The following is a 27,379-nucleotide window of genomic DNA, read 5'->3' on the forward strand; positions in this document are numbered from 1 at the left end:
ACAGGGCTCTGCCAAAACTCCTCTCCACCCAGCAACATGGCAAAGCACATGGCCCCCTTTCTCCTGCTTGTCCTCACCCTGGCAAGCTCATCCCTTGCACATCGGGGAAAGCTCCTGCTGTTCTTGATTGATGGGCTTCGCCACGATTATATCAGCGATGAAGCGCTGGAATCCTTGCCTGGCTTCAGAGAGATTGTGAACAGGGGGGTGAAAGTGGATTACCTGACACCAGACTTCCCCAGTCTTTCCTATCCAAACTATTACACACTGATGACTGGTGAGTACATTCTTTGACTTTCTCACTACAGGGCTCTTAACAGCAGGCAGCCTTAATTGTTGCAGATTGCATAAAGTCAGTAGTTTCTGTAACACTGCGGGGACGAATACGGACTAAATTTTTAAATGAGGATTCATCCTCGCTGAAGACTAAAAGGAATGACTGCAGGTCAGTCTGAACTATATATAAAAAACAATAAATTTGTCAAGTTTTTGTTCCACTTTATTCTCAAGAAAGAAACTTTCCCCCCACAAATATAATCTTGTCAAACAGTTAGACCTTGTTGGCTCATCTGAAAAGCAAACAGTACAATCAGATTTTTTATAAAAAATAAAAATAAACTTTGACTATTAACTGTAGTTGTGATGACTCGATAGTAAACCACTTAACTTCTCGCCTCAGGGAATATTAGGCATTAGCAAAAGTATTAAATGATTCTAGGATACAGAATACTATTCTCAGCTGGTGCATCTTCCCTCACTGGAATACAGTATTAGATTGTGCTGAGTGTTCTTCCCCACATTGCTGAATAACTGGTTAAGATATAATTTAACAATTACTGAAAACAGACCTTCATTTATTTGAGGGCGTGTAAACACATTTAATCATTTTATGGATCATTTCACTATATTAAGCAAAATTTGCATCAATTCTAACTAAAACCGAAAATATTGTGGCAGGACAGGATGGGGTTGTTGTCCCCATCATTACAGTATTTTCTTTCTATTTTTGTTCGTTGCTTGTCACAGTTGAGAATGTAGATGCTTCCACAGCAGGTTTATATAGTAAATAATGTCAGGTATGTAAACTTGGAGAGCATCTAAGGGACTCTCCAAGTTTTCATATTTTGCAATAAACCTTTTTTTCCATCCTAGATAAACTGCAATTTATATGCTTCTCTAGAGTACTTCTAATATTCCCCATTCTGAGCACTTCTGCCAGCGTCAACACACGTGACCCTGGCATAATAAAAACCCTTGTGAGTAAAACCAGCATAATGTCATGGTTTGTGACTTCGTGCTTGTGCTGCGGTAGGTACATTGTTTCCTGAGTTACAATTAGCTCTGTGATCAGCAGATAACTACTTACCTGGCTAGCCACTGAAATGTCTTACCCCGAACAAGCCCCACTCACTTCCACAGGACTCCCTCAGAATCAGAAGGTTGTGGACTGGAACTTCTGTAGCGTTTCCAAAGTTCACTTTGCTTCCCATTCCGGTTACGCAGCAGGAATGTGTGAGAAAGAAAGAGAATATAAACAAGGGGCAACTGGTCCAAAAACTGTGCAAGGATCCTGGAATTAAAAAAGCAAAGCACAAGTTTTGTATGATCAAAGCACTGCACTTGAAATAAAGAGAGGATCTGCAACAGTTTAAGTGTTATCCAAATACATACAGCACTCTGAACCCCCTGGATAACTAAGGCTGTAATCTTAAACACACTTCTGTGTAAACCTGCATAGGCTTGCTCTGCATGTTGAGAAGCGTCCATAGCTCAGCAGTAGAACATCTGCTTTCAATCCCTGGCATCTCCAGATAGGGCTGAAACCCTGGACAGCTGCTGCCAGTCAGTGTAGACAAAACAGGGCGAGATGGACCAATGGACCAGACTCAGAATAAGGCAGTTTCCAGTGCAAATCACCCCTGCCATGCAATGATGAGAAGAAGGTGCTGGGAGGTCGGGCAGCTGGAAGAAAGCACTCTTAGCCACTGAGGACACCTGTTCTTCCAGAGACAGTGATAGATATAGGAGTACTCTCAAACTATATACCTGCTCCTTCAGGGAAAGGGCAACTTGATCAAGAACAGACAACTTGCCAGTTCCCCAAACTTGGGAGCAACTTGCCCACAGGGCTTCTGTATTGCCAGGATTCATCTTCAGTTGACTGGCCTTTATCCAGCCCCTTAATAATTCCAGACATTGGTCAAAGAGACTTGTTATCACCTCAGAGATGTGAGGAGTAGAGAAGTAGAGCGGAGTGTCATCAGCATACTGCTTACACACCTTGCTCCATATTACCAATTGGAATGGTCATCTTTTCTACCCAGTCACATCTGGTTTATCAGGTTACTCTAGGAGTAGGACCTGGGAATGAATCCATCACTACACAGGAGTGGCTGCTAGATGAGAGTGAACCAACAGACACTCCTTATTTAGCTGCTGTCACACCACAAAAATTCAGTAAACTTCCTTGTGCCATACTTGAAGAACAAGGGCTATGATTCTCACAGTGCACTACTTACCATACTAGAGGATTTTGATTGGGCGGGAAAATCACAATAAGCACACCTAGGCTGCATTTCTTCAATAAATAATTCTTGCAAAGAGGGCACTGGTGCTGGTGGTGCTCCTGTAAGTGCTCCGGCAAGATAGCACACCACATGGCTGTTGGTTGGCAAGGGAAAATAGGTACATAAAAAGAGAATTTCCTAGATGCCAAGATCCAGATCTGGGGCAGGTACTCTTTGGTGAAAGAACCCCAGCAGAGATTTTAAAAATCACAAAATATGCAGCAAAGTAAAACATGGAAATAATAATAATAATAATAATAATAATAAATTTTATTTATATCCCGCCCTCCCCAGCCGAAGCCGGGCTCAGGGCGACTAACAACAATAAAACAGTACAAAAGTACAACACAAACAACACTCTAAAATCATTCATTACAAAATTAATTAAATTCAAGCCACTGGCCACCATTGGGCCAGAGCTCCACGAAGATTGCCAAGGGAGGGAGTCAGGCTGTGCCCTGGCCAAAGGCCTGGCGGAACAGCTCTGTCTTGCAGGCCCTGCGGAAATATGTCAAGTCCTGCAGGGCCCTAGTCTCTTGTGACAGAGTGTTCCACCAGGTCGGAGCCACAGCCGAAAAAGCCCTGGCTCTAGTTGAGGCCAGCCTAACTTCTCTGTGGCCTGGGACCTCGAAGATGTTTTTATTTGACGACCGTAAGTTTTTCTGTGGGGCATACCAGGAGAGGTGGTCCCGTAGGTACGAGGGTCCTAGGCCGTATAGGGCTTTAAAGGTTAAAACCAGCACCTTAAACCTGATCCTGTACTCCACCAGGAGCCAGTGCAGCTGATATAGCACCGGGTGAATGTGATCTCGCAGCGAAGACCCCGTAAGGAGTCTCGCTGCAGCATTCTGCACCTGCTGGAGTTTCTGGGTCAGTCTTAAGGGCAGCCCCACGTAGAGCAAGTTACAATAATCCAGTCTGGAGGTGACCGTCGCGTGGATCACAGTGGCTAGGCTGTTAGACATTTAAAAGACACCCTCTAAGTTTCTTCCAGAGTTTCCCATTTCCCCTAACACAGAAAAAGACCAAATTTTTGGTAAGTTAAAAACAGTTTACTTACAAACTTTTCCAAGGTCAGATTCATGTGCTTTTCCATGCAGCATTCAGGAAACACAGGCAACAAAACTTAGGTTAGTTCCAAAGTTGTGAAAGTTCCAAAATTATTAGGTATAGGAAGACAAGGATTGCTTGTAGAAAAGGTGAGGGGGAGTGACCTAGCTAAGTCTGGAAATGTAGCTCAATAAAGGCATAACTAACGCTAAAATGCTTTTATCAGGAGTGGGTACCAAGGTGAAATTTTGGTGTTCCTAGTTAGTTGCAGGTCCCTTCTGGATTCTATCCAGAAGAGCCAATCCCTTAGTCAACACACTTACTCAAGGTCAAAGCAGAGCTCAGTTTTGGAAAATAATAATAAGTCTAAAACAGTTTGACACACTGCTTTCCAGAGTTGGTTATCACCCAATTGCAGGAAAACACTCAGCTGGCACAGTGGCAATTCTTTTAATATATTTTAACTGAGCAAGGTCCACTCTTGCCTTAATTGTCGGCCACCTGGATTCTGTACGAAGAAGGATCTTTCAGGAAAACCACGACTGGTACATGTTTGTTTTGATTATAGCCCCAAGTCTGTACTCATTAGTGAAACACTCTAGTAAATGCCAGGCAAAGACTCCTGCTGTCCCAGACCTGTTAATTTTTGTGGTAGTTAAGTACTGCTTTAGCTCTGTGCATTTTTATTCTTCTGCTATGTGTTTTTAATTTGTTTGATGGTTTGGAGTTGTATACCTCTACTGTTTTTTAAATTGTGTAGTTCAGCCTTCTTCAAGCACTCTAGCTACTTTGGATTACAGTTCTCATCAACCCCAGCCATCAAGGGTTATCACATCAGCATAGGCTTGTTCTATTTGCTGTGGGTTTTTTGGATTTTTCTTGCACTTGTAATACAATATAAAAACAAGAGCAAATAAAAAGTAAGTTGCCTACTGTGTTATCGGGCAGTCTGTAAACAAACAAATAGGGATGCAGGTTCCCTGAATCATAAATATTCACAGGTGTGCAAACATAATTTGCAAATATAGAAACATTTCTTAATTCCATTTTCTAGCCCTCTACCTTTACAGTCCATTGCTGTTAAAATTCCCCCCACCCCAATGCACTGCCAGAGAAGATTATCATCTCCAGTAAGGGAGCAGCAAATGAACAGTTTTGAGCGGGGCAAGCATCCAGAGACCCGATGTGCTATACAGAAAGTAATATGGAAGTACTTTCCCCTGCTTTCTATAAGGGGGTCAATAGCTCTTTAACCTACGCTGCATTACATCTGGGCTGACTGATGCTAGAAGACGGGAACTCCCTGGCATGTGAAGCTTGTCAGAGGCAATGAAGTGTAATCAGGAAGGTTACAGCAGCAGGAAGATGCGTGAAAAAGTACTTTTCTAAGAGCAAGGAGAGACTGTTGGTGCTGAAGTTAGATAGGGAATGTGGTGATGGGATGCTCCAGTGGGATCTCCCCCCCCCCCCCCGATGGTTCAGAACAGGGGTCAGCAACCTTTTTCAGTCGTGGGCTGGTCCACCATCCCTCAGACCATGTGGGGGGCCAGACTATATTTTGAAAAAAAAATATGAATGAATTCCTATGCCCCACAAATAACCCAGAGATGCATTTTAAATAAAAGCACACATTCTACTCATGTAAAAACACGCTGATTCCTGGACCGTCCATGGGCCGGTTTGAGAAGGCAATTGGGCCACATCCAGCCCGCGGCCCTTAGGTCGCTTGCCCCTGGTTTAGAAAGTTGTTGTGAAATTTTTGGTCGATTGTAGAAAGACATGGCAACTGTTGACAGAAGGTTAGATCAACTGCAGCAAGCTGATTCCTACATATTTGAGGTCTTATTCCCATATACAGTGGTACCTCGGATTACATACGCTTCAGGTTACAGACGCTTCAGGTTACAGACTCCACTAACCCAGAAATATTACCTCAGGTTAAGAACTTTGCTTCAGGATGAGAACAGAAATTGTGCTCCGGCGGCGCGGCAGCAGCAGGAGGCTCCATTAGCTAAAGTGGTGCTTCATGTTAAGAACAGTTTCAGGTTAAGAACGCACCTCCGGAACGAATTAAGTACTTAACCCGAGGTACCACTGTAGAACATAACAAAATATGATAACAAATGCCAAAAAGTAAAAGTAAAAGGGATAATCCAGAACTGAGTGGTGATTACACCACTCATTTCAACATACTGTACTTACTATGCTACAAATCACACAGCTAGCTTCTGTGATCACTTCCATGAACTGCACAAGTACTCCTGAAAACACAAAAATTTTCATAGAGAGATGGGGAAGGCTTAGGGAAATTCTTATCGTCTCAGCCCTTCAACTGTGTTTGCTTGTTTAAAACATTTTTTATTATCACCTACAATAAAATACCACATTTAATATAAGGATAATGATTGTGACCCATCTTACAGGGATGTGAAATGCTCTGAAAAGAAAAATATCAAGTATTGTTATTATATGGTTTTAATCAGCTACAATGCCTCCTCTGTGTCTACAAAAACAGTGAGCCACAACAATGGGTAGTTAAATACAGCAAGGGAGGTTATGAATAGCCAGTTATTACTGTTAACAATGTTTTGCATAGCAATTTATTGTGCAGTAATTTTTGCCTACCTAAATCTTCAAGAATATATCTGTTATGACCTAAAATGAGTCCAGTTAATACTTAATTATGAAAGAAACTGGGGGGAAGAGAATATGATAATTTGTTCGCTATCTGGTGACAAATCTATTACATGGGACTGGCCTTGAAAACTGTTGAGATATTACTGCTTTCTGGCAGATTCAGCCCTACCATTAGGAAGGGTGAGGAAGTCACCTCAGGCAGTTGATTTTGGGTATCCTGAAGGGCAGAAAATAGTTATTTATTTTTTATATTACTTCTGGGGACAGGTAAAAGCACTTATGAGATTTTTTATTTTATTTCTTGCCTTAGGTGGGAAAATTGTTTGACAAGTCTTTGATGCTGTGCATCTCAACTTGTTTGTGATCACCTGCAGTACTTCAGACAGCAAGCTGTCTTGGGCCAACCTTGCATATAATCCTTCTTTCCTTTCCAGCATTTGCCAGTTTGCACCCAAGCTTGGCAGAAGGTGCTGGTATTTATTTATAAAGCTGTTAGGGCTTACCTATAAAGGCTTAAACAATCAGGTAACAAACACTATGCCACATGTAAAGCCCCACAACAGACGAATCATCCCTGCTTTGCAACTGACAGAAATTTGTCGAGATAGAGGTGAGGCATATGGAGTAATGACTTCTCCACGTAGACGTAGAACATCCAGCTATGTAATATCTTTGTTAAATGGAACAAAATTATTGAAAACATTCCTGTTCCGTTCCATCATGTTTGGGAGAAATACGTGATGCCTGCTACTACTCCCCCTGCCTAAATCATAATTGGGTTTTATATTTACATTTTACTGCTTGGATTCTAGTTTCATTCTGTGGCATGATTTTTAAAGATAACTTACATTTCCATGGGTGCTCTGTAGCAGCCAAGAGATCTGAGGTCTTAAATGTCGAAGAATTGCTCATACATGGAAAGAAAAGCATTGGCACTGGCTTTCCAGCCAATTTACTTTTTCTAAATAGGGTTCAGTGCCATTATTATTATTATTAATCTGCATGTCACACACTCATTCCTTGAATAAGTTTACCATTATTCTTATAATGTTTCCATTGAACAAGAAGGAGCAGTAGAGAACAGGTGCTTGCATAGGTGACCCTTAAAATAAAAAAACAGTAAAAGGTGGGCAGCCCATCTTCAACATTAGGGGAGGGGCAAGACTGACAGCTCGTTCCGTTTGAGCACGTTGACATGTACATCTGCCCCACAATCTGCAAGCGAAGAACTCATGAAATTTCTCTTTGCATCTTCTTCACACTAAGTCAATACAACTTTAACTTTCCTCTCCCTATTTTGCATTATATCAAATGCCAGTCTAGGTGGCTTATGACAATACAACTTGATGATGTTTTACCAGTAATTTCATTCATCCATACTAGAAAGGGAGCATGAGTTCTGCAGCTCTTCTGGGGGTGCACAATAATAGATACTTTTCTTCAAAACTGCATCTTTACATTCATTACTTATTTGCAAGATTTGAGCTGGAGTAATTCTTTATCTAGTGCCCTCTAAGTCTATGAGAGAGAAGTGAGACTTTATTCTACTTCCACAGGGCCTTGAAATGGGTATGGGGGTGTTATGACTGCTAAACATAACTGAGAAGTGAGGCTATAAAGCAATCCTCTCACCTTCTAGGTCGCCACTGCAATGTCCATCAAATGACTGGGAACTACATGTGGGATGCAAGTACAAATATGTCTTTTGATATCGGCGTGAATCAAGAGAGCCTGCTGCCTCTTTGGTGGAATGGATCAGAGCCCTTGTGGGTCACTATGATGAAAGCAAAGAAGAAAGTCTTCATGTACTATTGGCCTGGTGAGTGTTGCTGAATTCTGCACTTCTTAAAATTGCTGACTAACATTACATGTTCTACTTTTTAACTGCTCTAAATGCAACCTCAAGATCGATCGCTCTGGCTCTGACCCAACGCACAGCAACCAGAAGACTCTGTTTAAAAAGCTTAAATACCATCAACCAGCAAGGAAAGTCAAGCAGATGGGAACTGAAACAGGTCCACTTATTGCTTTCTCTTCTAGCATAGTAAGACTAAGAATGGAATAAGAACCCTTCTGAATTAGTCCAAACCCCCATCTAAACCAGTATCCCATTTCGTACATTGTCAGCCTAAGGGAACCTGTGTATCTATGGGGGTCACGCAAGCAGGACAAATGGCCCACAGTCATCTCTCACTGTTGTTCCATGGTAACCGGTACTCAGAGGCAAAGTGCCTCCGATTCTGGAGGTAGTGTACTGCAGGGTACACACTTCTGCACACGAGGAAGCCTTTAAGTGGATGGCAACACCTATTCTTAGCTATCTATATATTGTTATAGGCTGGTGGGGGGGAGCTAGAAATTAATAAATGGTAGGATTTTGATCATTTGGGATATGAAGGGAAAACAACAGCTGTGGATGAATTCCTGGGCTAGCCTATACAGAAAACAATCTGGCCTAGCTAGGGCCATTAAGAAACAATACAGGGCCACTGAGGGCCATTGGCAATGCAAGGTAACTGCCCTTCCTACCTGCCCTGTGGCTACCAGGGTAACTGGTAATGATGGCACAGGGATATTTTGGGCCTTTGGCTCAAGGCTTGGGATAGCTGAGAAAAGGCAGAATGATCCTGGCTGGCTGGCTGGAGGCAAGCTGGAAGATATGCATTAGACTTCAGTGCTGCACTGCTATGGGGAACGAGCCCCTCTTGAGACGACCATGCTGCAATATCTGGACTCCCACCATCCAAATTCAGATGTAAATATGTGAATAAACAGTATTTGTTAAAGTCACGACAGCCTCCGCCACGTCTTCAATTCCCCAAAGGAGCACAGACCATTGTTGAGGGCCAAGACACCTGGAATCCTGTGCACAACTGGGCAGGGATTGGAGTGGCGCTACCACAACCAGGACAACAATACTGTGGGATATTGGATGTCATATGAGAAAGATGCACAGGAGTATCTTCACCTTGACTGCAATTTGCAAATTGTTTAATCTAGAAAATACATATGTGCTATTTTTTTTCTAGAAAAAGAGGTGCCAGAACTCACCACTTACACCTCCCTTGTTCTCTTAGAATAGCAATGGCGTCCACCCGAGAGATGCCAGGACTGAACTCCTGCGAGTTCCCCCTGAAAAAAAGACCTGCATATGTCAGCTGCTTAGTGTAGCTGCCTTGAGAACCATGTTAGCACTTATCTACAGTCACCAACAGATGTTCTATCATATATAAATGGATCCTAACATTTGAGCTGCAAACTTTTGATATTAATCTCACCAAAATAGTATTCGGTTAATTCTGTTCATTAGGCAAAAAGCATATTTATTTCAATGAATATTTTCTAATATGTTTTCCAATGAGAGCAGTATGTTGATCAACACTGTCAATGTATCAAGCCATGCCTCTTATGTATCTGGAATGCCAACATGCAAAATATGCAAAATTCAACAATTCCCTTTTTCCATTAAAAATTGGCATCCATAACCCAGAGATTCATGGGCATCCCAGGATATACTGGTGTATTTCCTAGTCAGTCACTAGTTTTGCTAAACCCACAAACCACTTTCACTTTGGAGGTAACATTGAATGTGCAACTATTGACAAAATTCTTGAGATATAGTCACTGGATATTATGCTTTATTTCTACAAATGGAGTCCCACGTTAATATTGCTTTTGTAATGGCAATAGTTTACTGTTGCTCCTTATGTGTGTGCACACTTTGATATATGTGCAGGACTCTGTTTGTTTATGCACAGAGAATGCCAATGAGGCAGCTGAACTAGTCATTCATGTTCTATGCTAATTCATCTCATCTTACCACGTATGCACTTAGTCACGTCTCCCCTCATACAATACTGCATAAGACCATTCAACAGAAAGGGCAATGTCTCAGCAACAGACAGATACAATAATAATAATAGTAATAATGGCAATACAAGTTGGCATTTGCTCAATTCTGACAGGCAGAGAAACAAGCCAAGCCATTCTTCCTTTCTTAAATAGGAAACCTGATGAACAGCTAAACTATCACAGCCCGTTAAGCCTTGCACACAAATTGCTATTGCTGTCAGATGTTCTTCAAATCCATCCAAATGGAATCTCATCTTATGATAATTCCCAAATGATTGTTTGACAATGTCAGCCTGTCCAGTTTTTATAAATACTTGTACAGAATAATAAAGAATTAAAGTCGTTCGATAAATTTTAAAACATGAATCATTTCATAATCAGAAAACAGATTCTGAACTAAGTTTTAAAACTGTAGAAACTATTAATTACTGGAGGATTTTGTCTTCAAAAGTTAAATTGCACTCAATTAATGTGTCTGTTTCAATGGTTAGACAAGTTAGGCAGCAACATTTTAAATTATTCCCTGATTAAAACAATTAGGACAAAATAAGCATTAACATTTTAAATACTACAGAATTCTTAATTAAAATCTCCTGTATTTGAAAGCCACCCCAAACAAGGCATAAAAATCTAAGGCATCTAAAAATGCTAAAAGCTCAAAAATGGTTGAGTCTCAAGAGGAAGGAAACTCCACAGTTACAGTGGAGCCACTTAGAACATATCTGTACCTGACCTTGCAATGTACACAGGAAAATACTACCGTTTGCTCTTAAAGATGACAGTTCCATGGAACTAATGCTACAACCTGGGAACACTTCCTTGCCCATGCTTGGCCCAGAATGGACCATGGATGAGCACAGCAGGAGTTGGGAAGAAGACTGTATTGTGCCAGGTGTACATCATGGTTCTGAACCATTGGAACCCCTCACCTGCAGTCTAAAGTCATACACTCTAGTCAGAATATTTGTTAAACTTGAACAACTATATGCCTCAGAGCACATGGTATCTCAGAATACATGACATAACTAACATCTGTGCATCAACACTTTTGTGGATCACTGATACTGTTGTGAAAGAACCATGCAAATAAATTGACTGCTTTTGAGCTCCCGATTATTATTGATAAAATGTTACAATCCTCTCTTCTTTTTCAAAACTTGATTTAAGGTCATGTCAAATAACATTTTGAAGTGACTATGCAGCTGCTCAGTTTGTTTATAAGAATATGGACGTGTTTACTTCAACTAAAGTTGAATGACCATGTCACTAGTGAATTTTAAAAATCTAAAGTACAAAACCACAAATTCCATTCCTTTTACCCCTCTTCTTCTGATCAAGACATTTCCCAGACCATTTGCAGCAATCTGGAAACCTTTAAAAGAGTTGTGTTATGACATTCGGCATACAATTGCTAAACCAATGTTTAGATATACAATTGGAAAACGATAGAGGTTCAAGTCTCTGTGTCAAACATATAAAGATGCAGAATACTATACATAAGAAAGTGAAATGAAATATAAGTTTTTTAAGGCTCAAACAGTACCTTACTATATAATACGATACCTACTACTACTATAATACAAAATAGTGCAACTGGGGTAGTTAAATGGTTTAAATACCAAAAGAGATATAGGCAGAGCAATCAGACAGGCTGCAGATGGACAAAAGCCTTTGCAGTTAGTTGTACTAAGTGAAGGGAATAGCCCTTTGTGTAGGCTCTCATCCCCTCTGTTGACTGGTTTTGGAGATTTTTGTAGTTTCAGAAGCTGCAGAACCTGCCTGATTGGAGATGATGATGGTGGGACAAAAATGTGTGCATGCTCAATGGAGAATAATGACTGTGTACCTGTACTATGATTTTGAAAAATTGGTCATGCTTTTGCTCACCGTTTCTACCTGCTGGCAAGGAGGAAATACACAATGCCATAGAACTAAGACCCATGTTCAGGTGGGTTTTAAAGTTTAAGAAAATGTGCTTTATGAAGCTCTCTATAGGTCAGACGGACATAGTAAAATGCAGCAAAAAAAAAAAAAAAGGACCTGAAAGCGGAAAAAGAACAATAATAGAAACCCAAACAATTACAAACAATTACTTAAAGAGCAGAAAATGCTACGAGGACCATCAATACCTGGCCTCTTAGGGCAGCTGCTGAGAACTAGTAGTTACTAGATAACACATAAATTTTGAAAGCATGTAATTCATTACTTATAGAGAGGGCATCTGACATTCCTCAGTTCTAGTTACAGGTAGGTAGCCGTGTTGGTCTGCCATAGTCAAAACAAAATTAAAATAAAATAAAAAAATTCCTTCCAGTAGCACCTTAGAGACCAACTAAGTTTGTCATTGGTATGAGCTTTCGTGTGCATGCACGCTTCTTCAGATTCTTCAGTGTAAGACATTACTTGTTTTCTCCAATGCCACCACCATTTCCCCTCATTCCTCCTTTTGTTTGACTCTCCTGGGACTATTCGAGGAAATACATATTACAGAACTATGATTTCAGGGTGTCTGGGTTATGAAAAACTAAACTGCTTGTGTTTTTTGTTGCTAAGCAGAGCGGCTATAAATATTAATACTAAAACACGGTTCTCCTGTGTTCAGAGCTCACGTTCCCCCCTTTAGGAGTTGCCACAAGCTTCTAGGACTCAAATCAGTGCATTTTTTCTGGGAAAGGTTTGAGGTGACGGAAAGTTAATTGGTGTAAAATGCTTTCATAAGATCCTGTGGGGAAAAGAGATTCAACATTTCAGTTCCAGAAAGAGGTTTTGCACATCTGAATACAAAATATTTGGTAAAAGTATTTTTGAATTCTAGACTATTGCTGTTCTTAATTTCTTGTAATATGGAGCAGTGTAACTGATTAGTCCTATACAAACAAAACTGATTTTTGATAAAATTAAGAGTTTTTATTTGAAAAAAAAATGGTTGAATTTTAAAATAGTTTAATTCTAACAAGCAGCTAACCAAAATGGCTGCAAATCCTTCAGATTCCAGTTCTGAATGTTCAAAATTAGCCCTTTTCTTTTGGGAACATACCAGGAATATACAGAATTCATGTCTAAGGTCAACATTTTTTATTTTCAGATTTTGGGTTTCAAGACGGATGTTTACGGGGTGCCCTGGATATTTTAGGGGAGTGCAGAGGGAGGAGAGAAAGAGGAAGTCCTGGTGCAAAAGCAGAACTTCACTGGTGCAGGCTTGTATATCTCAATCTAAGAGTTAAGAGTCCCTTTCAATATACCGGTATCCATCCCTATCTAAATATTGATGACATTATTTAAATTCGTAATTCAAAATTTGGAAGCTGAATTAAACTAATTAAACACTTTGCTTTAGGGTGTGAAGTTGAAATCCTTGGAATTCGACCTACCTACTGCCTACCATATTATAGTGTTCCAACAGATGGCAATTTCTCCAATGCTGTATATAGTGCTATTGAGCTTCTGAGGTAAAGTAATCAAATGTTTTATTTATTTCTCTAATCTGAGGAGTAAAACCTTCCTCCCCATAAGAGTAGCAGCATGATATGATAACAAAGGTAATTTATTTTGGTTTTCTGCATTATGGGAGATGCGAGAAAGGACCCTTAATTGAGATAATGCAGGGAGGGGTGGCAGATGAGGGGGCAAAGACCAACAACATTTCCCTCAGTTCCCTCTTTGTTTTCATCTCCAGGTAAATTTGACACACAGACACACACAGATGGGGAAAGAGGAAGGAGTCAATAATGGTTATGAATGTAGCACTTTCCAAATGAAGATTTGTACCTATTTATACAACTGTCTTCCCAGTGTACAGTATTCTGAAGATTAGTTCGGCATGTTAAAAGCCACTGAAAGCATCAACACAAACTGGCATTACACCATAACAACTGAGCTTAGTTCCGAAGCTGCTCCACTTGGAACGGCCTATTTACTTGTTGACGATATCTATAAACTGTCTTTTGGACAAAACATTCAGGGTATAAAAAAATGGCTTACAATATAAGAAACAACGGTGCAATGGGGGGAGGAAGAGGCAAATTAGCAAATTCAGGAATGTAGAGGAATTAAAAAGCATGGCCTGCGCCTTCTCTGCAACACTTAGCTACACATAGCATGAAAAAATCCAAGTCTTAGTGTTGATTCTGAAAGATGCTTCAAAATAGTAGCATACTATACTTGTTTTACACCTAACTCTTCTGCGGTGTTGCCACTCTAGAAGGGGCAGAGCAGATATGGCAGCAGTGTATTATGAACGGATTGATGTAGAAGGTCATCACTACGGTCCCTCATCTATTCAGAGGAAGAATGCCTTAAAAGCAGTGGATAACGTATTGCACAATATGACAAAGCTTATCAAGGTTAGTGTTACTTAGAGGCTACGGGGTCTATTAATTGCCCCACAGTCCTTTTCTTATCCTTGTTAAACATTCTTTGTAACTATTCATCAAAGGTTTCATCACACCTTATATATACATCTACACATCGTTTGAAATGGTAACACACATTGTACCTGTTCCAGATGTGAGTCATAGGTACTTGTGATCAAATCAATGCATGTAACTGCTTCAAATGTGACAGGGTACACTTGCTGTACTCTTAGCCATTGCTGGATGTGAAGGTGGCCATTGCTGGATGTGATGTCATAAAATGCATAAACACTGCTACCGCTTACACACAAGGAAATAAAGGGAATAGTATATGCTGTGCTTGCAATGGTTCCCAAACGGCTGGCTCCAGATAGTGAAGAAAACCAGTTTCGTCAGAGCTCCAAGGTAAGCTGAGGGCCCACCGCCACCACAGCAAAGTCAGAATGCCAATGTATGCACGGAGTACCCAATAAATTTGGTGAGAAAGTGAGAGGATTGTCAGTTTGTATGCTCCACCTCTTCCAAGTTAAAAGGGACAACTAAGTGCCTGTCTTCAGGGCCCTTAAATTACCCAGGTCCTCAGTCTCAGTATCAGGCACCTTCAATTGTAACATCTACAACCCTTCCTCAGCCACCAACCCCATTTAAGCCAAATCGTGCTTTCCAACTAGCCACTAAAGGAGTCATCATAAAAAGGAAAGGGGGAAGAATCTATTTGCCCACTCCCCTGCCATTTGAGCACTGAGCAGAACTGGGAGAAGCCTCTGTCTGAAGTCTTGAATGTGAAACATTGGGGTGACTGGGTACATAGATTCACATGTTCCCTCAAAGAATGATTAAATCTACCATATTAAACTAGAAAATCAGTGGGCAAGGACTGCTCTGTTTCGCTTTCTTAGCATCCACTGACATTTTGTAGTTATGTAATAAATGTAGTAGACGCATTTAGCACGCATAACAGATTGATTCACGTCATCCAGATTACAGCATACAATAAGCATGAGGTAGTAAGATAAAACTGCAGCCTGCCTGCTCATAGGTGTGGGAAGGTGGAAGCAAATTTAATTGATTCTGCACTAACTGCAAGGTTATTCTCTTGATCTTTAAAAGCCTTTCATAGCTTACAACCTACACATAGAGTATCCACCTGAACATTAAATCCACCAGCACTCCAATATTTCAAAACCTACACATATAAAATACTGCTCAAGAGGTTAGAATGAGTGCAAGTAGCAAAAGGGTTTTATGGTGTTGTTCCTGCTACATGGTTATATTTTAAAGAAACAATAAAGAATCAGAAAAAGTCTGAAAACCAAGAGGGTAGTAACTTAGTTGTGACTAACAGCAGAAGCAGATGTTAATCTCTCATTGTGCTACTTCTGAGGGAATATTTATTGTGCAGCCACGGGGAAGCCACCAAAACTAGCCTCCCTCTGGCAAATGATCCCTGCTCTGGTAGGAATGTGTAGTTGCAGAAGTATTCACTCAGAGAGGCTTGCCTGGAAACATCATTACATGTCTTTAGGCACCAGATAAAAACATTCCTCTTTGTTCAGGCCTTTAGCCATTAAATAATCTATGGCCTGTTAAAACTGGGTGAGGGGATGATTGTTATTATGATCATTTTATTATTATGCTGCCTGTTATGCTTTTTATTATGTTTTTATTATTGATGCTCTGTAAAATGTGTTCTTAATGATGTACACTACCCTGGGATCTTTTGATAAAGGGCAGGATATAAATTGAATTGATGATGATGATGATGATGGTTTGGCTTCCAGCCATTGGCACCAAGAATGAGGGCCGGGGATGCAGAGACTTAGGTCATTTCCACATTACCTGTTTATTGTACTTGCACCTTGATTTGTTTGTGGAAAGTTTGCAGGGAGGCTAGACAGTTTTGGCTATTTATTGAATTCTGAATTGTTTGCAGGAAGGCTGTATGATGCTGCATCAAACAATTCAGTCCATTTCTCCATCACTTTCCTTATCCCCCAAAGCCCAAGCTTTTTGTGGGAAGTGGGTTGACTGTGCAAGACTGCCACACCAACTTTAACTGCGCAACCTGAATTTGCCAGTATAGGAATGAATCCTACCCAAAAAACAGCACATCTGGAAGGGCCCTTACACTCAATGGTTGCATCCTCATCACAGTGTACAGTGGTACCTCAGGTTACATACGCTTCAGGTTACATACGCTTCAGGTTACAGACTCCACTAACCCAGAAATAGTGCTTCAGGTTAAGAACTTTGCATCAGGATGAGAACAGAAATCATGCTCCGGCGGCACGGCAGCAGCAGGAGGCCCCATTAGCTAAAGTGGTGCTTCAGGTTAAGAACAGTTTCAGGTTAAGAACGGACCTCTGGAACGAATTAAGTACTTAACCCAAGGTACCACTGTATAGCATGTATATTCCATCTCTAACTAGACCCATTTATTTCAACTTAAGTGCAATTTTCTCTGAATCAAGACTAGAATGTTATTTGATATCAGCCCCTTTTAAGCTTGGAATGGTGAAGGGATTATTCCCCCACAGCACATTTTCTTCTATCAGCATGGCAGGAATGGTGAATCTGCTTACCGAACTGAAAATGGGAAGTGCATTGTGTATTTTTCCCAAGCTGCAATCACAGTCTTTACTATCTTGACAGGACAAGGGCCTGCAGAATGACCTGAATGTCATTCTTTTCTCGGATCATGGGATGACTGACATTTACTGGATGGAAAAAGTGATCGAGCTGAGAAATTGTATCAACATGAGCGATGTTATACAAGTAAAGGACCGAGGTCCTGTTGTAAGCCTGTGGCCAGCCAAGGAGAAGCAGTCCGAGGCAAGGGACCTTTTCTCTTCCGTTACCCACTTTGTGCCAGTCAGGGGTTTCCCCCTGCTTTCCTGTACCACTTAACACCCAGTTCTGCTGCTTGGCCCCCACACTCTGGCATTACTTGTGCATTCACAGGAAAGAACCTAGTTCTGGTCCATTATTATTATTATTACAGTTGTACCTCAGCTCCCGAACGCCTTGGAAGTCGAACGTTCCGGCTCCTGAATGATCGAAAACCAGAAGTGAGTGTTCTGGTTTTCGAACTTTCTTTTGGAAGCCAAACATTGGATGGCACTTCTGCAGCTTCTGATTGGCTGAAGGAGCTTCCTGCAGCCAATCAGAAGCCGTGCTTTGGTTTCCGAATGTTTCAGAAGTTGAACAGATTCCGTTCGACTTCCAAAGTACAAATGTATTATTATTTTATTTATTAAATTTGTATACCGCCCTATACCCATAGGTCTCAGGGCCGTTCACAAGATAAAAATCACAAAATAAAAACCCAAAACACATAATCAAATAAATAAAACACATCGTCTGCTAGCGTCCTACAGTCATGCATCGTAGCCCTAAGGCAGGCTTCCTCAACCTCGGCCCTCCAGATGTTTTTGGCTACAACTCCCATGATCCCTAGCTAGCTGGACCAGTGGTCAGGGATGCTGGGAATTGTAGTCTCAAAACATCTGGAGGGCCGAGGTTGAGGAAGCCTGCCCTAAGGCAATGCTGCTGTAGTGCCCTTAACAAACTGGACTCAGCCTAAGAGACTGGTCCATCCTTTATGCGTCTTCATGACCTCTGAATCACCTTCCCATCAATAGGTCAGATTTTATCAGCAGGGTCTACATGTCACTTTAAACTACAATTGAGCTTAACTATGGCATAAAGGCTGGTGCATGGAACAAAAAGTGGCCACTTGGCTCCTTCCTGTGCCTTCTGCTCCCATAATGCTACCAGCCAAGCCATAATTTGGCCAAGTAATATGTACAAAAATGCACACACTATAGTAAAGTGTGCACAAAAACCCATATATTCATGAAAATAACATACAAAAATGCATTACATTAGGGAAATAGGATTTGCAAAATTATGTGTGCAGTATTAGGCAAAATTCATTGACAATTTTTTGTAGTAGTAAATTGATGTGGGAATGTGGAGAACTGAAGAAAAATTAAAACTTGAGAAATCAAGTTTGCCAGTCACCACTTCCAAGTAAATGTGCACAGGACTGCAACCTTAATGTGTTTCAAAATATTACTACCTAGCTTTGTGACTGGCTGAGCTAGGAATGCAAATACATTATTTCCTTCTCAGCAAGATGGGGGTGCAGAAGTTCCATTTTCCCTCCTTTAATTATATCCAAGCTCAATATTTTAAAAGGAATATTTTTCATGGGATTTTCTGCACAAGTTAGTAAGCCCACAGTGTTCCCATAATAGTTGTTTTTAAAAGGCCATATATCTTAGGGCAGTGTGACCGTCCATGCTAGCAATTATGATATGCATTGAGGCTTCATAGCTTTTCTTTCTTTGCAGGTATACAATAAACTGAAAAATGTGCCACATATGACAGTTTACAGGAAAGAGGATATCCCTGCTCGATTTTATTATAAAGAAGGGAAATTTGTCTCTCCTTTGACACTTGTCGCTGAAGAAGGATGGTTCATAGTGGAGGTAAATCATCTGTGTCAGGGCTATACAAGTTGTGACCCATCAAACAGAAGACAGGCATGAATAGTGGCCTGTCTGATGCTTCATAAGTCTTCTATTTTTTGTTTTTGTTTTTTGCTCTATAGCAAAACCAGGAAGTTTAATAAGTCCCTTGTGGGCCACCATACATGGTTGATATCCTCTATTTTGCTTGTTGGCTCATAGGTTGTACTGACAGTTTGTATGAGTTGTTTTAAACTAAGACTATTTTTCGATATAACCATATTTGGAAGAAAATTAAAGTTAACATACTGTTTGAAAAGCTGAAATCACATTTTCATTTCAGGAATATAAGGAGATATTTACATCTATTTTAATTAACTGGTTTATTCTAAAATTATTTTCACAATATCTAGTTCAGGGTGGATTAGCATTTTACATTAAATGTTTTCTCTCTCTAAATGTTAGAAACTTTGCTGATACTGGTAAGGTTCTTCTGGAGTAAGTATGTCTCTTCCTACTCTTAATTTTTTATTGTTTCTAGCTTTTGAGAATAGCTTTCCACTATACCAGTTATTCCTGAACCACTTTCATTATTAACAGAACAGAATTTCAAAAATGGCTTTTTATTATATAGCGAATAATTGATTTTTAATTTCCTTCCTATCAAAGGGACTGTAAAATGGCTGCCAAACCTATCAAATATTATATTCGATATATTTTTAAGGTGTTATTGTTGAAAATGTCTCAGCAACTCAAAATGTTTTCTTCTTCTTCTTAACTGCTCCATCTCACATCATTTTGAAAAGGCATAAGCAGAACACAGATGTCAGAAATGTCTTTGTCATGTTAGTCATCTGCACCATTTTGCATACAATCAGATCTCATTTTTAAGCTTCCTACCATATATAACACCTACAGGTGTAATGATTTTCTTGGCTTGAGAAAATCTTCAATTCTACACCTGGTCCTAAATTATAGCCCAGTGGTTAAATTCACTTTGATTTCTTGGGTAACCCTCAAACTGTGGGTAGCACATAATGGTGGAAGATTTCTTGGTGCGGGGAGAGGGTGTCTAGTCTTGCTGCTGAGCAACTATGTGCAGAGCTCAGTGGAGTGGGAGGACAGCCAACCAGAAGAGCCTCTGAGGTGTACTTGCCTGGAAGGAGAGTCAGCATCCAAAGTCAGGTCCAGTCCTAGGGTCAGGCAAACAGCAATCCGTGTGACCAGACAGTCCAGGGGTCAGGGAATCTGATGATCAGGGGGTCAAGACAAACAGGAAGCAGCAAGGTTGGGCCATGAACTGCAAGTGTTGTTACCAGCACCTGACTGCTGCTGGAAGCTCTGCTTAAGAAAGCTGACGCCAGCTGGTTCTCATCAGTGCCTCCTCTTCTGTGTCATTGAAGGCTGATCAGCTGCAGGTGGAGTCTCTCCACCTTCAGGCTGCTGTTCAGCAGGCAAAGCTGACTCCTGGCCCATGACAGAGGGACTGACAGTCTTCCAGATGTGGGAAACATGGTATAGTTGGATGCAGTTTTGCAGCTCATGGGAGGAACAATAGTGTGCAAAATGAAAGTAAAATTTTAAATATTTTTAGTAAAAGTGTGTGATGATGCGTGTGCCTACTTTAACAGATTATCAGCATATCATCCACCATTTTGGATACACACACACATTTAAAAATTACAAAAGATTAAAATACAACATAGTTTACATGATCCAGGCACACCAGCTATAGGGGGAAGTTGGTAGAGCACCTCAGCCACCTATCTTGTTCCAGTTTGTCTGTATCACCCATTACTGTCTCTTTTGTCTTGGAGGCCAACTGCCCAAAGCAGAGTTCATTAGAAGCTGGTTGACACCAGGAGAGCAGTCAGGCCTAGAAGTCTTCTTAAATAAATAAAGCTGAATTTCCAACTCAAGACTGTTTTAACCTTGGTTGCTGTGGTTCTTATTATGATTGTCCTGTTAGAGGACTCCAACGCGGAAACATAGCTGATTTGGTAGGTGTCTCCTTTCTTGCTCACCATGCCATATTCCTTCCAAAAAGTAGTAGGGGCTGCCATGAAAACAATGGCCTTACACACATCTGGAGAGCTGTCAGAACTGATTTATGATTTGTTACTTTTTATTACTTCCCAACAAAATATAGGTACAGTTACCTTGGGTTTGGGTCCTGCCAGTGACAAATATGCAAAACTTGAATGTCACTGGCATGACACATTATCACTTGTGTTGGATTTTAGGCTTATACAGTGGAGAGATGCATGATTTCTGCTACACACAGTTGCAGCATAAAATCTGCCACTGCTTCCAGTGATGGGGTATTCAAATTCCCCTTCCTGTATGAGTGATGCCAACAAGAGTGAGCAATGGCTCGATCCAAAGAACGATGCCCTTCCAATTTATAGCTTCAGTGAATTTGAGCTAGTAACACAATAAACTGATGCTGGAATCCCTTTTGATTTTTATCTGCTTCTATTTATGATGAGAATCCTTGCCTGTCAGCACTGTAGTCATTAAAAAAATTAAAACCTTTAAAAACTCAGGAGCCCCTTGAGTATCCATACATTTCTCTGTATTTAATAGTCAGCAGATGTACTAGATAGTTGAACAATTCTAGCTGACAAATTAAATCTGTTTCCTTTTCTCTATCTATTTTTACTGACAGCACTCAGAGTGAGCAAAGGGGGGAAAATTGACTCCCCCTTCTAACTCCAGAGCCCCTTTACACCGCTGCTCTGTTTAATTCATTTACAGGCTGTCAGTGGTCTGCACAACGTCTACCACGTTTGCTAGCATTAACCTATGGTCTGCCAAGTCTTACCTAATTTGTAAAATAGTCTTATGCCAGCATGGCATAACTTGTTAAACCTTTCAAAATTTGCTAGATGTTGCTGTTGGCTCATCTAGCAGCGTATCAAAACTAATAAATCAAAACTGCCCTCTGCTCAGGTCCACGCATGAAGAAAATGCCTATCAGTGCCTGTTGAGAATGAAGTCCAAAAGCACAGCAACTTTCAGTACATAAAATCAAACATATTGAATGTATGGGATAATACATTCAAATGCATTATAGTTTTTCTTATTAAACTAATATGTCACCACAGTAGTTCAGCTAAGGTGGAAGTCAAAAAACAGGGCCAGAGTTATCAGAATGACAATGGAAAATGGGGACTGTGTTAGTGAAGCAGACATTCCTGTAAAAGAAGGATCAAAGTCAGCTCTTCTCAAAACCATTGCTTCCTGCAGCTGTTGTGGCTGAAGTGATAAATCACAGTTTATTGTTTAAAGGTGAATGTGCAGTGTGCTGGTGCACAGGGCTAAAATTGGGCCACTTTTCTCTTTCCCATTTCTGCTCCAGTATTTGGCTTAGCATTATGTCCAAACTTGGGCTCATAGGTTGTATCTCTCAAAAAAAAAAAAAAAAAAAAAAACAACCCCTAAGTTATAATCAAAGTTTGTTCTTGGCTTACTGGTACAGTAGTGTTTTGTTTGGTGGGAGACAAACAAAGGCTTAATTGTGGTTTAAAAGATGCAGAATACAGAACAGAACTCTATAGTATGGGGGTTCATGGGGTAGCTGGAAGAGATACCAAGGCCTTTTCTTAAATTTCCTTGATGCTTACTCACAAATATCTCCTTGATAGACGAGTCATCCTGAATTGTTTTCGCAATCATGGATGTAGCTTGGAAGGATGTCTGAGCTTTCTTCCTGCTCTTTGAAAAGATGAGGGCAGTCACTTCATAAAACACTACTGACCTGTTTGTGCTAATATAATATTGTGTAATGGTATTTAATCTATATCAACTAAATGACCAGTTAAACCCATTCACACAGGGCTCTCATCTAGGATGCCCTTCATATTTTTTATTTTACCAACCCTATGTCTATGGAGGACTAAATTGCAGTGCTAAATTAAAACTAGCATGGCAATCCTATACAGTATGCACACTTATCTAGGGTAAGTCTCACTGAACGTGGGACTTACTTCTGAGTGGGCATGCACAGGATTGTGCTTCAGTCATTTAATGTGTAGGTTCTGTATTTGTAGCGCTGTATGACCTTTTGTCAAAGCAATTAAATGCAATTACTTGATTTAACAATTCCATTCTTTAGATCCATTCATCTGGATGATCACCTTTACTTGGAAGGAAGTTTAATTAGTTTCACAGTGGAACTTCTTCTCAATAACTATGTTCAGCACTGAAGCCTGAGATGTGTAACACACTCATGTTAAACAGAATTTCTTTCCCCTACAGAGCAAAGAAAAGCTTCCATTCTGGGAGAATGGAACTGGAAAAAGAGATGCCTGGCAGAATGGATGGCATGGCTATGATAATGAACTGGTGGATATGAGAGGATTCTTCCTTGCATATGGGCCAGGTAGGTCAACTGGAGAAGTAGATAATCACCCTATTCCTTCCTTGCTTGCAACAGATGCAGTTTTTGGTGCTGTCTGTTGATTGTATGTGGACACTAGTTAATTGTGCAGATTCAGTCTTTCTGCTACAACAAGTGTGGAGAACCTGTGGCCCTCCAGATGTTATTGGACTCCAACTCCCATCAACCTCAGCAAACATGGTCAATGGCCAAAGACAATGCGAGTTGCAGTTTAGCAATGTCTAGAGGGCACTGTGGGTTAAACCACAGAACCTAGGACTTGCCATCAGAACCCCGGAGTCGGTCACGACTGGACCTAATGATCAGGGGTCCCTTTACCTTTAGAGGGCCTAAGGTTCCTCACACTGTGCAAATGAAGCAGTTACTCTACTTCCAACTTCTATGCCTTGTTTTAAACTGCTTGGGAAAATAGCGTATAATTTGCCTTACCAGCATATTTCCAGCAACTTTGTTAAAATATATTGTCCTAGCCATTATGAACTACATAAGGGAGCACAACTAATAAAATGTCTTTCTGTTTAGACAGCACAGAATGAGAAAGTGTAAATCTTGCATAATATGGAATTTTATTTAAATCCTAATCCTAAATCTGTCACGAGCCAGAGCAACATACGCAGTATTTTTTTATAAAAATATTTATAAAAAAAATAAATCACAGTGGTTTGCAACAATATGAAATCCTAAAGTTAAAAGTAAGTTAAAAACCAAAAGAATTAAAAACAAGCATCAGTATACCATTGTAGGGGGTGTACTCTTTATTGCCTGCAAAGGCCTGGTGGAATAGAAAGGTTTAAAAGTTGGCACAGAAGGTGACCGCTGAATCTCTACTGGCAGGGTCTTCCACAAGACTGGGCTGATGACACTAAAGGCTCAGTTTCTCAATGCTGTAAAATTATTTCCTTTCCCCACCCTGCAAAATAGGGCAATATTTATTTTGTTACAATACACAGACATTGCAGTTAAAAGTAAACCTGTTAAGTACGGTAGGTCTGTGTAAGCCGCAACTCAAGGATATATATTATAGTTAAAGGCAATTTTCTTTTGAAAGCTATGATAATTGTGCTGGGTTGAGAGGTTGCCAGTAGTCTGAGATTTCATCAGCTACATTGGATGTTCTTGAGTAATATTGGCAGAAGGAAACATTTAGCTGTGTCCCCCTGTGTTTATCAAAAGTCTGGCTTGTCGTGAACTGTTTTTGTTATTGGAGTTGCAAATGTTGGACCCCTCTGCCTACAGTCAAGGCTCTGTGTACTTTTTATTGTGTTAAAAGAATAATAATCCATCATTCAAACCTTACGGAGAAATTATCTCTCTCCACTCACAGTAAACAAGGAGCAATTTTTCAAACATTTCACCTTGACCCAATCCTTAAACTATTCATGTTACTTGTCTGTTATCAGAGGAGTATCTTTATTTGTGAAAGCATTGAAAACCAGCTTTTGTTGGAGAAATAAGTTCTTTCTACTGAACTCAACAAAAGTATTCCAAGCAGTACTTTTTGATTTCCTGGAACCAGAGCAATTCAAAATTATTCAAGGCTAAGATGAAGTCTCACGGTCTATTCTTTGTCTGTTAAGCATACTCAGTCCAAAGTACATCCAAAGTCATCTCCCCCTCACAGAATGGGGTGGATAAGGTTCATTATTTCCTCAACTGGTATAAAAAAGGGCTATATCACCAGCAACATATTCAACTGTCTTTGATTTAACCATTGTGAAAAACCACATCCTATAATTATAATTGGGAGGACTGAATTGGTTCTTTATTATCAAGTAGGACCCAAACACAAAATGGTAAAAATCATGTGGGTGTGCATTTATATATATTCTTGCTATGTTATCTCAGTGTCTTACATAGGAACATAATGCCTTATATTGATTCAGACCATTGGTCCATCTAGGTCAACAGACCCTCTCTGAGGTGTTAAGATTGGTAGTTCCTGCCAACCTAGCAGTTTGAAAGCATGCCAGTGCAAGTAGATAAATAGGTACCACTGCGGTGGGAAGGTAAACAGCATTTCCGTGCGCTCTGGCTTCCTCCCTGGTTCCCATTGTGCCAGAAGCGGTTTAGTCATGCTGGCCACATGACCCAGAAAGCTGCCTGTGGACAAACGCCGGCTCCGTCGGCCTGAAAGCAAGATGAGCACCGCAACCCCAGTCGCTTTGGACTGGACTGAACCATCCAGGGGTTCTTTACCTACCTTAACCTTACCTTGTTGTAAGCTGAAAATGCAACTCTTTACCTAGGCCTTTGACATCTGAGAGATATACTTTAGGACCCACTATATTCGCTTGATTGTCATTTGTTTTACATAAATCATGGTGAAGGGACGGGATCTTAATCATATTATTATCTATACTGGCTGGCAGCAGTTCTTCAGGATCTTAGGCAGTAGGCCTTCCCAGGGCCAGCCTGGTGATGCTCGGAATTGAAACTGCAAAATAGATGCTTAACAACTGAGCTGTAACTGTTCCCCATACCTGGACATACTATGAGTGGGAAAAGGAAGTAAAACATAATGGAGCAAATATCTCAAAAGCAAATGTTAAGGTTATCAAGGATACGAACAGAGCTAATGTGGCACGACGGCCATATATGGAGAAATGGAACATACAGTCAAAATTACTTTGCAGAAATAAGCCTTAGCTGGATTCCGTCCCAAACTGATCCAGGATGGCAAGGACTGCAGCAGAGTTGTTACTGTGAAATTCATCCAAATTGGATCCTTCTGCTAGTGGGAAAAGTAAACTGCGGCATAACCTGAAGTCAAGATCCAGGGATGTGATTAAAGGCAAAAGAACAGTGGGTAGCAGACAATGCCAAACACAGAATACAAGATACCAAACCAACAATAAAATGTTGCTTAAACAATACTTTTGGAAATACCCACACCTGCTCACGGTCAGCAATATCCAGTCATTAGGTTAGGAGGTTCTTCCATGTTCTCTCAGATCCTCTGATATTGGACCAGAGGGCCGATTCACAACATGCACTAATAACTGTGCAGTAGTGACTGAAGGCAACTTCACATTGAGGCTGACTAACTGGTATAGTAAGCCTTCATGAGAGTACTATGGGGAGAAGTGAACATTTAAATGTGGACCATGCTTGCTAACTTTTGTTTGTGTTGCTAAAGGCTTTCTGACCTCATGCAAAAGTGAGGCAAACGTTAAATTTCAGGTGATATTAATTTAGCTTGCAGCATTGCAAAGTACGCTACTGATCTAAAATGCCTCATTGTCATTTTGTTTCAGATTTCAAGTCTAACTTCAGAGCCGCGCCAATCAGATCAGTTGATGTTTATAATGTCATGTGCAAGGTTGCAGGAATACAGCCATTGCCAAACAATGGGTCCTGGTCGAGAGTGCAGTGTATGTTAAAAAATAATGCCAGTTTGGCACCATCATTCCAGTGGAGCAGCTCTGTGCTGGCACTACTTCTGTTTGTATTGTTTGTATAACAGATCTTGTTACTCCGGTCCCAATACAATGTCAGTCAGTGTGTCCAGTCTTTTTTTTTCCATTCATCATTTGAATAGCAGTATTAACAGAATGCTGTCTGGGGGAAGATTATACATATGCATTTCTAAAGCATCAAACCCAGCTTCACGTGTTTATAGGCACTAAGAAACATTATGTAAGCTCCTAGTTCTGGGGCATGCACTACCAATGAGGGAAAGAAGGAACATTTTCAATGGTATTCGTCTCCAGGTCCCTAACCAGCCTCTAGGTGAAACAAGCACATGCTTAAGACTATAAGGTCTACACGAAATCTAGCCATTTTGGTCCTAGAAGTCTTCCTGGCTTTGCATTTATCTACATGTAGCAGGTATATGGAAAGCTCCATTTGCTGACTAGACAGCCACCCCCACTTAGGCTATCCCTTAAGCCAGGTGTGGGCACAATTCAGGCTCGAAGGATCTACTCCACTTGTATCCCCCACCTTTAAATCAAGATCCATCAACCTGAGCCTGGTACAAAAGACTCTGAGTTCAGCGTAGGACCAGAACTTAACTGACCTTAGAGTCCTTCCACAAAAGAGATCCAT

General features: G+C 40.6%; 2 protein-coding genes across 4 annotated transcripts in view; one reads left to right on the forward strand and one right to left on the reverse strand.

Annotated features, from left to right (window-relative positions):
* The window catches only part of LOC310770510 (uncharacterized protein), a 56,615-nt gene that overhangs the window by 26,586 nt on the left and 2,650 nt on the right, over positions 1–27,379 (reverse strand). The window contains exons 2-5 of one of the 3 annotated variants that reach the window (XM_083631430.1): positions 25,947–26,092; positions 22,561–22,642; positions 3,628–3,654; positions 1,367–1,570 (exon numbers count right to left, since the gene is read on the reverse strand). The gene's annotated coding sequence lies outside the window, so the exon portion shown is untranslated. Of the gene's footprint in view, positions 1–1,366; positions 1,571–2,519; positions 2,804–3,627; positions 5,329–22,560; positions 22,643–25,946; positions 26,093–27,379 lie in introns of those variants that run through there. The other 2 variants (XR_014552200.1, XR_014552201.1) reach the window with 2 other exon arrangements.
* Positions 27–26,835, forward strand: ENPP6 (ectonucleotide pyrophosphatase/phosphodiesterase 6). The gene is made up of 8 exons (XM_083631434.1): positions 27–277; positions 7,894–8,073; positions 13,444–13,555; positions 14,308–14,449; positions 17,111–17,290; positions 18,814–18,951; positions 23,191–23,314; positions 26,587–26,835. Exons 1-8 carry the CDS (start codon positions 37–39, stop codon positions 26,790–26,792), a joined length of 1,323 nt encoding a protein of 440 aa, XP_083487560.1. The 5' UTR covers positions 27–36; the 3' UTR covers positions 26,793–26,835.

The sequence above is a fragment of the Podarcis filfolensis genome, assembly GCF_964270895.1.
Source record: "Podarcis filfolensis genome assembly, chromosome: 9".
In the NCBI taxonomy this organism is placed as follows: domain Eukaryota; kingdom Metazoa; phylum Chordata; class Lepidosauria; order Squamata; family Lacertidae; genus Podarcis; species Podarcis filfolensis.

Excerpts from the sequence above, each read along its gene's own strand:
- ENPP6 (XM_083631434.1), top strand. The coding sequence starts at position 37 with ATGGCAAAGCACATGGCCCCCTTTCTCCTGCTTGTCCTCACCCTGGCA. Across the intron at positions 17,291-18,813 it reads CCAAGGAGAAGCAGTCCGAG|GTATACAATAAACTGAAAAA; the intron begins GCAAGGGACCTT and ends CTTTCTTTGCAG. Across the intron at positions 23,315-26,586 it reads CTTCCTTGCATATGGGCCAG|ATTTCAAGTCTAACTTCAGA; the intron begins GTAGGTCAACTG and ends ATTTTGTTTCAG.